General features: G+C 39.4%; 1 protein-coding gene across 1 annotated transcript in view; it reads left to right on the forward strand.

The window, feature by feature from the left end:
- Window positions 1-14,400, forward strand: part of RYR2 (ryanodine receptor 2) — a 961,351-nt gene that overhangs the window by 604,050 nt on the left and 342,901 nt on the right. The window contains exons 23-24 of the mRNA XM_057505755.1: window positions 1,864-1,968; window positions 6,231-6,334. Coding sequence (XP_057361738.1) covers window positions 1,864-1,968; window positions 6,231-6,334 — 209 coding nt within the window. The remainder of the gene's footprint in view (window positions 1-1,863; window positions 1,969-6,230; window positions 6,335-14,400) is intronic.

Below are 14,400 nucleotides of genomic sequence, written 5' to 3' on the forward strand. Positions count from 1 at the left end.
ATATTTAAATGATAATCATACTGGATACAGCATTCTTGGTTCAAGGCCCTTCTGTTTCATTGCATTACATATATCATGCCATTCTCTTCTAGCCTGTAAAGTTTCTGTTGAGAAGTCTGATGATAGCCTGTTGGGTTTCTTTTGTAGGTGACCTTTTTTCTCTCTCTGTCCTTGTTGTTGATCTTTGCCATTTTAATTATTATTTGTCTTGGTGTTGTCCTCCTTGCGTTCCTTCTGTTGGGAGTTCTGTGTGCTTCTGTGGTTTGAGCAACTATTTCTTCCCCCAGTTTGGGGAAGTTTTCTGCAATTATTTCAAATACACTTTCTATCCCTTTTTCTCTCTCTTCTTCTTCTGGTACCCCAATAATGCAAATATTTTTCCATGTGGATTGGTCACACATTTCTCTTAATATTCTTTCATTCCTGGAGATCCTTTTATTTTTCTTTGTGTTAGCTTCTCTGTGGTATTGTTCTCTGATTTCTCTTCCTTTAACGGCCTCTTGTACCTCGTCCATTCTGCTTTTAAGTCCTTCCAGAGATTGTTTTATTTCTGTATTCTCCCTCCTTAGCTCTTGCATATTTCTCTGCAGGTCCATCAGCATGGTTATGACCTTTATTTTGTATTCTTTTTCAGGAAGATTGGTTAAATCTGTCTCCCCAGGTTCCTTCTCAGTGGATGTTTGGATTATTCTGGTCTGTATCAAATTCTTCTGGTTTTTCATGGTGATAGAGGTAGTTATGGACAGTTGGCATATGTGTCAGCTGGGGGAACAAAGTCCCTTCCTGCTTGCTCCTCACCTTCCTCTACTGGGAGAATGGCAACCCCTAGCGGCTTGTGCTGGGCAGCTCCGTTCAGATGGAGTCTCTAATTCTTACCTGGGGCCGCTGTGGAGGAAGCTCTGCACCACTGCTGTGGGTGTGGCTGGTCTCAGGCTGCTGCTCTGCTATTGCAGTGCCATGCTGGAGGGGGAATGGGCAGGAGTCTGTTTATCGCTGTGAGGGTCCTCAGAGCTGTGCTGCCCCCCGGGGTTTAGGGCGCCCAGAGTTCTCCGGGATTCCCTGCTGCTCGGCTGAGTGTGCCGGGATGCTTCCATCCAGCTGTGAGGCTCCTGTTCCTTTAAGACTTTCAAAAACCACTCGCTTTTCTTTTGTCCCAGGGGCACAGGCTGTGGGAACCTGCTCACAGGTTTTACTGTTCCGGTTCCCTAATATCTAGCACACTACGCACTGTGTGTCTGTGCTCCTGTTGCAGATGACTAGGGCTGGCTATTTAGCAGTCCTGGGCTCCCTCTCCCTCCCTTCTCCGACTCCTGTCCTCTTTCTGGGGAGCTGGGTTAGGGGTAGCACTCAGTTCCAACTGTGCTGCAGCTTGTATCTTACCACCTTTGTGAAGTGCTGGGTTCTCACAGATGTAGATGTAGCCTGACTGTTGTCCTGCATCTTCTGGTCTCTCTTTTAGGAATAGTTGTATTTGTTGTATTTTCAAAAATATATATGGTTTTGGGAGGAGATTTCCGCTGCCCTACTCATGCCGCCATTTTGGCACCTCCTCTGTCAACACATCTTTTAATGGTGGCTGTTCGCACCAATACTCTTGTTTTCTTTATTGCTGAGTTTTTTTCATAAATTCACTTGGAAACCTATGCTAAGAAAGTCCCAAAATTTATCTTCAGGGTATTTAGATAACTAGTTATATTTTTATAACTGCATTACAATAGATGGCTTAGAAAGTATTTATATTATTGCATTTTAATGGTTTACAAGAGAGTTTTATTTAGTTCAGTGCACACTAAGGACAATGAACAGCTGTTTTATTGAATTTGTTCCTAATTTGTGCTTTCCTTTTCTTTTTTTAAACTCTAGATTGTGTTGCCTCCTCACCTAGAGAGAATAAGAGAAAAACTGGCAGAGAATATCCATGAACTCTGGGTTATGAATAAAATTGAACTTGGCTGGCAGTATGGTCCGGTACATTAATTTTAAAATTTATTTTCAGATTCTGTGAATACATCTTTCTGAAAAACATGACTTTCTCTCACTTATCCTATCCGGTGACTTGAATTGATCAGCTTGATTTTTTTTTTTCTCCCTCCACATTAGTTTTTGCACAGTTTCTTTACTAGAGGGAATGATGTTATTGGTGGGTTCATGGAAGGATGGCTTAGTTGCCTAGACAATTAAGGAGTTATCAGTTTTTAGGCTAAAAGTTACATTTTTAAATCAAAGGTAACATATACAGACAGTAAGCATTGATTTTTAAGCCACTTGGAAAAATAAGTTATTGAAGGTTGGTTTCACAAGTGGAAGACAGGCTGAGAAATAATGACCGAATGTGTTTCCAAAAAATTATTATTTTTTAATCTTTGTTTACAGTTGGTCAATAAAATTTAGGTTAAAAAAGCAACATCCTGTGTAATCCCAGAGTATCAAAAACCTGTTTTTAGCAGGACTGTGGCAATACTTTCATTTTTATAATATTCTTAGGCTAAGTATCCCAAAGGCTGGAACTCTCATATTTGACTGACAAGAGAAATGATTGTATGCATCCCTGTCATAATTTATTGTGTTGAGCCTTAATAGAGAGCATGTATTACTGGTGTTAGTGGTAATACCACATGATACCCCACACTACTTATTAATGCTTATATACTTATTTAGAGCTTTGCCTTTTCACATACAGTCTCACCGGTTATGAGTTTAGATTTTCATAGCAGCACATTTATTTCGGTTTTACCAGGTGACAACATAGCTGGGGATTTTCATAGTGATGTCAAGTGCCTTGATATCATTCTCAGACACAGTTATTAGCTGTGCTAGGACTGGAGTCCAGGATCTGTAGCTGCTGGTATAGAACTCTTTTTCATTATATTGCTTGCTGCTTGTTGAGGCATTGTCAGAATATGAAATCCTTTCATTAATTCAGTAGTGCTTAGACAATGGTCAGATCAGCGAACACTTAAGTACCTGGTTGTATACTATATTCACTGACTTTTAAAAATTGAGAAAATACACAGATGATAAATAAAAGATTTAACCATCAATTAAAGTCAGTAAGACAAGAGATATTATAAACATGTACATAGTCAGTGGCTAGATGAAATTTACCATCAGATTCAAAATGAGAGAAAGACTTGAATTATGGACAAAATACATCGTATATTTCAAGGTGACAGGAAAGATGATTGCAAGATAGGAAAATTGAAATAGATTCATACACACAACAAACAGAAGCTCTTAAAAATCCCAGATAGTAATGGGATCTGTGGACTGAGCTCATACTCAAGGAAGGTAATCTCTGTGGTAAGCTCATCAATCACCTAAATCATGTTTGCAGTGAACTCTTAGTTATGGTTCTTCTTTGAAAAATGAGGAGAATATACAGTCTCATTATTACCTAGCCCACCAGTTAAATTCAGTGTAGTTCAATGCTGTACACCTATGGCTATGTCCCAAACACTCTCCTAGTTTCCCAATGCTGAAGGGAATACAGTGCGTCAGAGCCATCCTTCCCTCAGTTGCTGCTGATTATCCTTTACCTGGTTGAGGTTGATTAAAGCAACACTGGGCTAACGCACTTCCAGAGTACAGATTAAACTCGGTCTGCTGCTGTATGGCTATAGCAGGTGGCACCCTTCCAGGTGCTGGGAACTCACTGTAATATTTGCTGATGTAATGGCACAGTTGTTTTCTCAGGATCCTTTCAGGACAAAGCACAGCTCAGGTATCAGATCAGAGGATCAGAAATCTTGGAGAATATCTAATTAACTTTAAAGAGATTTCACATCATTTCTTTTATCTGGTAATTGACCAGGCATCCTGCTGCTTTACTAGGGCTTCCTCAAAATTTCTTTTAACTAATTAGTTCATGATCTCTGACCTTGTGAGCCCTATCATTGTAGACTGAGGTTTGTCCCTCTGTTTAGGCTAATCTGATGAATTGTTTAACTTTTTTGAATGAAGTATTCACATGTGTTTTAATTTGGAGTAATTTACTGCCTGGTATGTTGAAGAATAAGTTGGTGTTTTTTCTTTGTTTTTGTTTTGCTAAGAATTTACAGTGTCTTTTGAATATCTCTGGGGTGTATTTCATAGGAGCAGCGCACAAGAGCTCTGCTTTACGGAATAACATGAAGCAAATCCATTCAGGCGTTCTGCCTGTCCCTTTAGCATTTGTTAGATGCCTACTATTTTCCTGGCCTTATGTTTGGTACTGGGGTCCCAAAGTTGAAAAGACCTTGACTTTTAATCAGTTTGCATTTTAGAAACTTCCAGTTTAGTAGAGAGATAGACATGCAGACAGTGATAAGACAATCACAGAAGCATTAATAGTGTGAAGGAGTATTTAGGTCTCTCTTGGGGAGTCAGGGAAGGCTCAGGGAGTTAAATATTTGATCTGAGGCCTGAAGGATGAGTTGTAAGTTGTCTAGCAATCAGGAAGTGGATATTCTGGGCACAGGGCCTTGCACGTGTAAAAGCATGGAGGTGGAAGGAGCAGGATGTTTATGCTGCCCTTTCAATGGCTCAGCGCTGCACGAGGATAAAGAACAAGGTGTTAGTGGTGCAGAGGAATAGAAGTGGGAAGTCTGGCCAGGGAGACAGGAAGTGTGTCCCAAAGGGCTTTTGGTGGAATATGATTTTATTCTGTAGGATAGAATCTTATTCTGTAAGATGTAAACAAATTCTGGCAGGAGCTGAGGGGGTGAACAGGTGGATATCAGGGTGGAGCAGGCATGGGAGCTGGAGCCAGGAACTGTGCCAGGTGAAAGAGAACTGGGAGCCCAGAGAGGGCCAGGTTTTACCCCTGATTTCAAGACATGACTGCTGGAAATGCATTGGAGTTCAGTATGGGATCTGGGTAAGAGAGGGAAGGAAATCTGGGCAGACTTATGGTTTTATCTTGGACACTGAGAGCATTGTGGTGTTGGCTATTCTCTGGTACAGAGAATAAAGGGAAGTGGAAATTACATAAATGGGGAGAGTAAGTTATCTCAGGACTTGGACACATTCATTTTTACTTTCATGTTTAACATTTAGAGTTAAATTTTATCATTATGGATTTCATTTCCAGGCTTACATATTTAGACAAGTACACATAATATATGTTTTTGTATAAGTCCCATCCATCTGTAGTGATCACCAGAAAGTAAAAAACAAATTATTTTTAATTTGGCGACTCCTGAAGAGTTTAAAAAAGTTTTTGTTCATGTCTGCATACTTTTATGTGACATTTCTGGAACCTGGTAGTTATTCCCATGGAGTAATTTTCTCCCTGACAGCAAATAGCTATCACTGAGGTGCCCCCATGGCAGCAGTGCCAATGTAATTTGGGTTTCCAAGAAGATAAAAATCCCAATTATTAATGCCAGGATATAGAACATCTTCCTCATCAATTCATTCCTAAAATCTTGAACTTAGTTTAGTCTGATTGCTAATATACACTTTCGAGGATTAATATGAAAAGTACCTGTATTATACTAACTGATTTGGTTAAAGCCGGGGGATAATTTCTGAGAACAGGACACAGCTTACAGAGGGTGGAATCAACAGCTGGACTACCTCAAAGAGTTTATATGTCAGTCATGTTCTTAGTTAATGTGTCTAATCCCTTTGGCTGTAACATATAAAATTGCTACATATTAAAACTAAGTCATCACTACATGTTTCTTACACAGAGTTCATTTCAATCTACATGGCATTTGTTGCCTCCCATGTTCCAGGCATGTTCCAGGCACTGGAAACACATCAAAGGACAAAAGAGACCAAAGTCATCCATTCTTTGGTCTTATATTCTCATGCAGGGAGAGAGATAGTAACCCAGTAAATGAGGAGCTAGTCTGTTACAGGGAAAGGAAGTGAAAAGAGTAGCATGAGCAGACAGGTTGCTGTTTTGGGAAGGTGGGCGGGATACACCTCCTTGAGAAAGCAAGATATAAACAGGAAAGCGGACAGGAGCTGAGGGAGCGAGTATGTGGGTATCCGGCTGGGGCCGGCAAGGGAACTGGAGCCAGCCACTGTGCCAGACAGAGGAGGACAGGGAGCCCGAGAGGGCCAGATTTCACCCCTGACCTCAGACATTAGCCACCCTGGGACCCTGCAGAGCAGCTTTGCTGGGGCAATGATCTGGGTTTTCCTCCTTGCTTTCTTCCCTCACTTTGCACCACACGATTGGATTACCTCTGCTGCATCTGATGTTGGAGACTGTTCTATGCTGATTTCCTGTCCTGTTTCAGGTTAGGGATGACAATAAGAGACAACACCCGTGTCTGGTGGAGTTCTCCAAGCTGCCTGAACAGGAGCGCAATTACAACTTACAGATGTCGCTTGAGACCCTGAAGTGAGTTTCTTAACTTTTTGTATTTTCTAGTCTGCCTTGCATGAAAGAAATGGGGTATGGATATATTTTAATTCAGTTTTGAAGTTATTTTATGTCCAGTTAGAAATTCTCATAATACAATCAATATTTGTTGAGAATTAGACTTTGACTCTATTGTTTTAAGTCTTTATGCTCAACGTAAGTATTTCCCAGAGTGTACTACAGATGTTTGTAGGTATTGAGTGATGCTAGAGTTCTGTGATCCAATACAGTGTTACTCAGATTCGGACCATGGACAGTGAACCAGTCCATCACAAACTGTTACTGGTTTGTGAAAATATAAGGAAAGATATTCAAAACAAGTATTTGGAAACTCTTATACCAACTTACGGGAACAATTTTATGTCTGTTGAGTCTCATAGTTTTTAAAGATAGGCTTATAGCTTATATGTCTTCATTTTGAACATTTAATTTTCTCTAACAGTTTTATTGTATTTTATCAGAAAGTCAGACCATGAGGTAAATTAAAAGAAAATTGGTTTTTAACCACAGACCTTTTGAGAGACACTGATTTAATATAATTAAAAGATGCTGAATCAAAACATGCATATTTAGTTTTGCTGATGGACTTTTCCAAACTCTTAGTATGTTACTGTGTACTCTGCATCTTTCAAAATGAGGCAGAATCAATTTATGCTATTTCCCACACTTAACCATAGCATCCTTTTTTCAGAGAATACGTTGGGACATTTGTCTGAGAAACACACTTGGAGAAAAGCTGGTGTAGAATATTTGTGTGTCATTATGCAAAGGTGGATTTGCTTCTCAGTGACTGTCACACTGGACCCCTGAACTGTGTCACTTACCATTGCAGATGAAAGAATGAGGGGATGTAAAATAAAGTGTGCAACATAATTTCAAATTTTAATAGAAGTGCAGAAAGTATTTTTGAAAAGACCATGACTTTTTTTCTGTTCCGTTTCCATCCTTGATAGTCTGTAGAACTGGATGTGTTCAACTAGATCACTTATTTTACTAATGTTTATATATGTGTGAAATGATACTTTTGTCCCTTTTATTTCCTTTAGTTTTGTTAAGAGTAAGGAGTTATTTCCATTGAAGCTGGGTCCCTAGACATAAAACAAATTGTGTTAAATTCTAGATTTGGGTTCAGGTATACTTCAAAGCTCAGTAGTAATTAGCATTGTGAGAATAAACAAATTGGGCATAGAATAAGTTTAGGGTCTACTAGTCACTTCAGAAGGAAAGGATAATGTACAAACCAAGTAAGTTTCAAAAGCCTGCATGTGCTGAGGAAGGCATGATGTGGCATTGAGACCTGGCCCCCTCGCACCCAGGATCTTGTCTACCTTTGTGGTCTTGATGCGAAGCTTGTACATTTAGCTTAGTGATTCACACCAGCTCATCATTTGCCCATCTTTTACAACAGAATGTCTTATTGACATTCTGTGTGTGGTACTTTCCTTATAATTTTGGCAGTTGACAACCAAACAAGCTATTGCAAAGAACAAGCCCTGGGAAGAGCTGAAGTGTAGAAACCTCTACAATTGCATTCAGTGTGTTGAGTCTGAGAGCTGCACACAATCTGACCTCATTCCTAGCAGAGACCGGTGGCTGGTTCGATCATCAGAGGGCACAAACCACGGTGCCGCTGCCTGTGTGGAATGCTGATGACCCTTACCCTGAGTTAATGCTTAATATTTTATGGTTTTATGATGAACTCATTTCACCTCTATTTCTTTAAAATTTAAGTTAGGGCAGAAAAGAGCCCCTACTTCTACAAAAATCTGACTATGCTCAATTCCAGTAGTTTAGAGAAAACCTAGAACTTTCTGTATTTCCTTTATAAACATGATGAGCTGGCAGGTGCCAGAGCTGAGTAGGTGAGAACACAGGCTGTGGACTTTGATTGTTTGAACTCAAGGACTAGCTCCTCCAAAGGGAATTGTAGATTTTCTGAACCTTAGATTTCCTTCCATCAGTAAAATGGGGATCATTGTATAGCTACTTCATGGAATTCTTTTGGAGACTAAATGATACAATATTGATAAGACCTTTAGTACCAGAGGTCTGACAGAGGGCAGACTCTATAAACTTTGTTTTTTTTACTATATCATAGAAGGAACTAGCAATTTTATTCATTTAAATCCTGAGGAGTGCCAGGTAACAACTTAGCAAAAAATTATTCCAGAATATCCCATATTTTGGGTCAAGGAGTGATTCAATATGAAAATTTTGATGTTCTTTCTGTGATTTTTTTGCTATGTAAACTGTTAGCAAAGACAATGTTTTTCTCAGTCTCTTGTTGGCAACGATTTTCCTGATGTCAGAATATTGCGATGCTTTGTGCTCAATCCTGGGCCCTCTCTCCTCACTGTGCAAACTTTCTGGAGGCAGTCTCATCACACCCATCAGCTAGATAGATACCACACAGGTGCTGATAGTCCCCCAAGTGTACATCTGTACCACAGACACCTTCTCTGAGCTTTGGGAGTGTGTGTCCCATTCCTCAGTTGCTATTTCCCTGACACATCTGGGTCATTTTGGCCTACAGCCTTCCATCCCCTGGGAATGGCACTCCATTCATCCTCCTCCACAGGCCAGAGCCCTGGGAGTCACCTTGACTCTTTTATCCTTACATGCAGCCCACAAAGTCTTCCCGAGTGTATCTCCAGTCTGTCCACTTTCCCCATTTCCACAGCAGTCATTCCAGTCCAAGCCACCATCATGTGTCACCTAGACTACATGGTAATCTCCTAGCTGGTCCCCCACTTGCCTATTCCAATTCATTCTGTACAAAGCAGCTGGAGTTCACACACACACATGTGTATTTCAGACACATGATGTCTAAAACTGCCTCAGGCTCACTTGCACTTGAATAGAACCTGGTACCCATGTGTCTGTGCCCGTCCTGGATGATCAGACACCTCCTCCCATTCCTCAGCATCTCTTGAACCCTTTCTGTCCTTGTTTGGTGTGCTCCAGCCCCCATTGTCTCTTCCCTCCAATGAGTTAATTCTTTTAGTGCCTCACATATGCTGTTCCCTTTGCCTGGAAAGTTCTTTGCTTTATGCTCCCCATTAGTCATTTCTTGAATTTCTGCTTAAATGTCACTCCCTGGATGAGACCTTCTCAACCACTGCCTCCCTCTCTCTTCTATCACCTTATGATATTTCTATAGCTGTCACCACATTTTTAATATTTAATATTTGCCTTTGTTATTAGACAGTAAGCTCCATGAAGGCAGGGGGCCTTGGTTTTCTTTTTTAAATTCACCATCATATATGTCATTCAAACAAGGTACCCAACACATAACATTTACTCAGTTTCCAACTTGCTTGGATGTTGCAAATATACCTCAAACTTTATGATTTTTAAAAATCTTCTCCAATCTTAGGGTTTCTTCAGTTTTCTTTATACTACAGTGTCGATTGCCCCCCCATAACACAAACCAGATATCTCAGTTATCCTTGACACTTTTCTTTCCCTCACTCAAGGCTTTCTAATCATCTCTTAATCTATCCACAACTTTTTCATCCCCAGTGATGCTGTTACCACACTGTCACCTCAACACTTCCAGTGCCGTGTACTGCCTTAGCCTAAACTACCATTATTTCCCACCTGAAACTATTACTCCCTGCCCATATATCCACCTGAAACATCACCCCTTCCTTACCCACTCTGATTTCTAGTTAGGTGATCTTTTCCAAACCTGTAGGTGACCATGGCATTCTCCCATTTAAATTCTCCATCACTCTTAAGACAAGGACAGCACCTGACTGGCCTCAAGGTCCTACAAGGTCTGCCCCCTTCTCACCAGCCTCATCACCTGGGAGGCTGCCCTTTTTACCTCACTTGCAGTCCACTGGCCTCAGTTTTACCCACACATTTGCATCTTCCTTTCCTCCATGGGCTTCCTATATGTCCTTTTCCTGGCATGCCCCCCTCTAGGCCCTGTTCTCATCATCCTTTACATCACAGGTTACTTCTTTGGGAAACATTTGCTGAGCTCCATGATTCAATAATGCCTCCTTCAGTGGGTACTCATCCCTTCTGTACCTCTTGGCATAGAAACTCCTCAGGTATGTGTAATCATGTGACAGCCTCTTTGGTCCACCAGACCCTCAGTTTATTGGGAGCAGGAATCTAACTTGATTTTATTCACCATCTTTTGAACTTGACCCAGAGCTCAGTAATTATTTGTTTTGTCAAATGAAGGATGCAGTGAATAAACAGTAAAGCTCAGTCTCCAATCAGGCTTGTACACATCAGCTGCATTATCATCTCCAGGTGGCCTCATGTTCTCTGTGTGTCTCTCTGCAAGTCTGTGACTCCATTTCCTATGGCCATATACTTTATGTACTAAAACACCACATTAACCAATTCCTGCTGTTTAATCTGGCTGTAAGTATTTATTGACTGCCTGTGTGAGTTATTGTGGAAGAAGCAAGAATAAGAAGACTGAGATCCCACCCTCAGCTAGTCCTCTTCTACTTCCCTTCTGCTCTTCTCTGCCTTGTCTCAGAGCAGCTGGCTTCTGCACATGCATCACAGGGGCACACTTTGTGCTCCTCTCAGCAGACATTTAAACATTTTAAATGAGTGAAACTGTTAAATCAAATAAAATGGTTTTAGTAAAGGTAATATACACACCAAAGAGATTTATTTCAAAGAACTTGATGTGGTTGATCGTATTACTGAATAGATTTTTTTAAATGATCTATTGCTCTCATCTTAAAACTTTCTTGGATTAGGCTTAGAGTTCTTATGTATAAAAACAAAAGTGTGTTCCATGAAAGAAAGTGAAATCAACAGATTAGATTGCATCAAAAGTAAAACCTTTTGCAGTACAAAAGAAATCATGAAGAAAATGAACAGACATGCCACAGGCTGGGAGACAATATTTATATACAGTATAAATTTGTAGGATTTGTAAGAAATCATTCAAGTCCTGATAAAGGACTTATATCCAGAATATATAAAGAACACTTACAACTCAATTATAAGAACAGATACAACCCAGTGAAAAATGGGCAAAGCACTTCAGCATATGTTTTATCAGTAAAGATATGTGAACAACTACTAATGCATTAAAAGATGCTCAACATCTTTAGTCATTAGGAAAATGCAAATTGAACCACAACATGATACTTCTGTTTCCACAGCAGACTGGCTATAATGAAAAAGACAGACAAGTGTTTGTGCAGATGTAGAAAAACTGAAACCTTACACGTATTATGGTGGGAATGTAAAAAGGTTCTGCCATTTTGGGAAAGAGCCTGGCAGTTTCTTAAAAGGTTAAACATACATGTATCGTAAAGCCTAGCAATTCTGCTCCTACATATCTACCCAAAAGAAATGAAAGCATGGACTCACATGGACTTGTACAGTAATGTTCACAGAAGCGTGTTCATGGAGGATGATACATAATATAACCCCAAGTGGGAAACTTTGCAAATGTTCCCAACCTGATGAGTGGATAGACTAAATGTGATACAGCCATACTAGGATATGCTCTTCAGCAGTAAAAGGAAATACTTTACTGATACACACAGTACACTGTGGATAAACTAAAAGCTTTATGCAAAGTCAAAGAAGCCTGACACAAATGCTTCTATGCTGTATGTTTCTATTTGTATAAAATGTCCAGAGAAGGCACATCTATAGAGACTGAAAGTAGATTAATGGTTTCCTGGGGATGGGAGTGGCTGCCAGCAGGCATGAGGAACCCGATAGGTGATGGAAATTCTGTACGCATAGTTCTGTAAGTTTATTAAAATAATAATACATGATAACTATTAATAATTTATTGACACAACACATTAAAATTATAATAAATAATAAAATTCATTAAATAATAATAAACAAAACAGTAATAACTGTACTTTAAGAAATACACTTCTGCATCTACGTTCATCAGGAGAAGTGTATTTCTTAAAGTACAGTTATTACTGTTTTGTTTATTATTAACTTATTCATTATGTAAGAATTTGTTCTACATGTAAAAACTTGTTTGTTATGCCTCAGAAGATTGGAGACTGACAAAAATTAGGCATGGGGTGGATTAATGATTGTGCATTGAGCATTGACTCCCCTATACAGAATTTTATTGTCATTAACAACCATTTGATCAATAAATATGAGAGATGCCCTCACAAAAAAAAAAAAAAAAAAAAAAAAAAAAAGAAGGACAGACTTCCAATGGTAAAATAAATTAGTAACCAGGATGTAATGTATAGCATAAGGAATATAGTCAAGATATTGTAACAGCCTGGTAGGGTGATAGCTGGAACCTAGAATTATGTATATAAATGTTCTACCACTGTGTTGTACACTTGAAACTCATGTAATGTAATACTGTGTGTCAACTACCCTTCAATAAAAAATAATTATTTAAAAAAAAAAAAAAAAGAAAAGAAATACACTTCTGACCAGACACTTCTTATCATGCCATTAAGAGATGCCCTCAGTGACTCCCAGTCCATCCACGTATATGGATTCCCTTAGCACAGCATTCTCTTAATATACAGTCAGGGTCCTTTAATCATTGTAATCAGAAGATCCTTGGTGGACATCCCTCAAAGGTTTAATTGCCTGCATTTAAGATAAATCCTAGTATAACTGTCTACCTAGGGCTCTCTCAGGGCTGGGTTTGGTATCTTCCTTGATGCTTTCATAGTCCCACACACATCTCATTGCACACAAGACACTGTATTATAATTAAATATCATCTTTAGTCCTTACAGCATGTCACCTTATCCCCAGAACTTGGCACAGGGCCTGGCACATGTGGCATTCAATGGACATTTACTGAATAGGTAAATAAATGCATGGAATATGATGGCAAAATACTTTCTTTCCCCTGGACATTGTTTAAAGAAGTATTGTAAGATAAATTCTAGCCGAAATAAGCAGGCAAAGAGAGGCAACAAAGGGCCAGGTAATTTATTTAAATACCCCCAGGTGAGGTTCTGTGGCCTTCTTGTCACAGGCCAGAGAAGTCACACCCGGTTGGGGAGGTGGGGGCTTATAAGGGATTAGGAGGGGGAGGAGTGGGCAAGCTATCCTAGGGGGTGTGGAGAGATATGATTGGCTAAAGGTGACATAATAGCCAACTAGAAACTTTTTTCCTTCCAAGAGGGAGGAGGCTGACATCCGGGTCTTAGTTGGCACATCAGGATGGAATTCAGGAAGAGCTGTCCCCTTTCCATATAAGGCACGGACTTTGGGGTCTGGTCTTTTCTCCCACTATGGCATCTCTCTGTTCTGTTTGCATGTCCTTGTTTTTCCTTTCTCCAGCCTAACAAGTATAACCTGTATTTATTCTGTGAGTCAATTTTCTGTTCTTCTGTTGCCTAATCAGTTTCATTTTAATTGGTACATTCTTTATTTAGATAATTCTATAGCTTCAGTCAGTTTTCACTCTATGTATAGTTTTGCAGTTTAACACTTGAAGTTCAGTTTTATGGGGTCATCCTAATTTTGCCATAAATAACCCAAAATTTTACTTGAAAAGAGTGTGTGTGTGTGAGCATCTATATCTATCTATCTATCTATCTATCTATCTATCTATCTATCTATCTATCTATCTATCATCTATCTATATCTATCATCTATCTATCTATCTATCTATCTATCTATCTATCATCTATCTATCTATCTATCTATCTATCTGTCTATCTATCTATCTATCTATATCATCTATATCAGTTCCAGATCACTGATTAAATGTTGTGGAGGATAGGTATGATGAATGTTAGGTATTTGCTACATCGTTACTGGAACTGATGAGACCTTCCTTAGAAATTCTGTGATCTGAACAGGATGTACCATTATATCTTATTCTAATGAGATAGGAGAAACCACTCATTGTCATGGGTATAAAAGCCAAGCTGTTCAATATAAGCCTAGAGGACTTTAATGGTTGAGCTCTAAATGTGAGTGGTAAAGATGTTTCTTGAGAAAATCAATGGAAATTTATTCATAGGAAGAAGAAATAACAGGGTATCCAAAAAAAAAATGGATAAACAGTTCCTGGCAAATTGGAGCCCTGATATGTCATGTGA

The sequence above is a fragment of the Manis pentadactyla genome, chromosome 8 (assembly GCF_030020395.1).
Source record: "Manis pentadactyla isolate mManPen7 chromosome 8, mManPen7.hap1, whole genome shotgun sequence".
NCBI lineage: Eukaryota > Metazoa > Chordata > Mammalia > Pholidota > Manidae > Manis > Manis pentadactyla.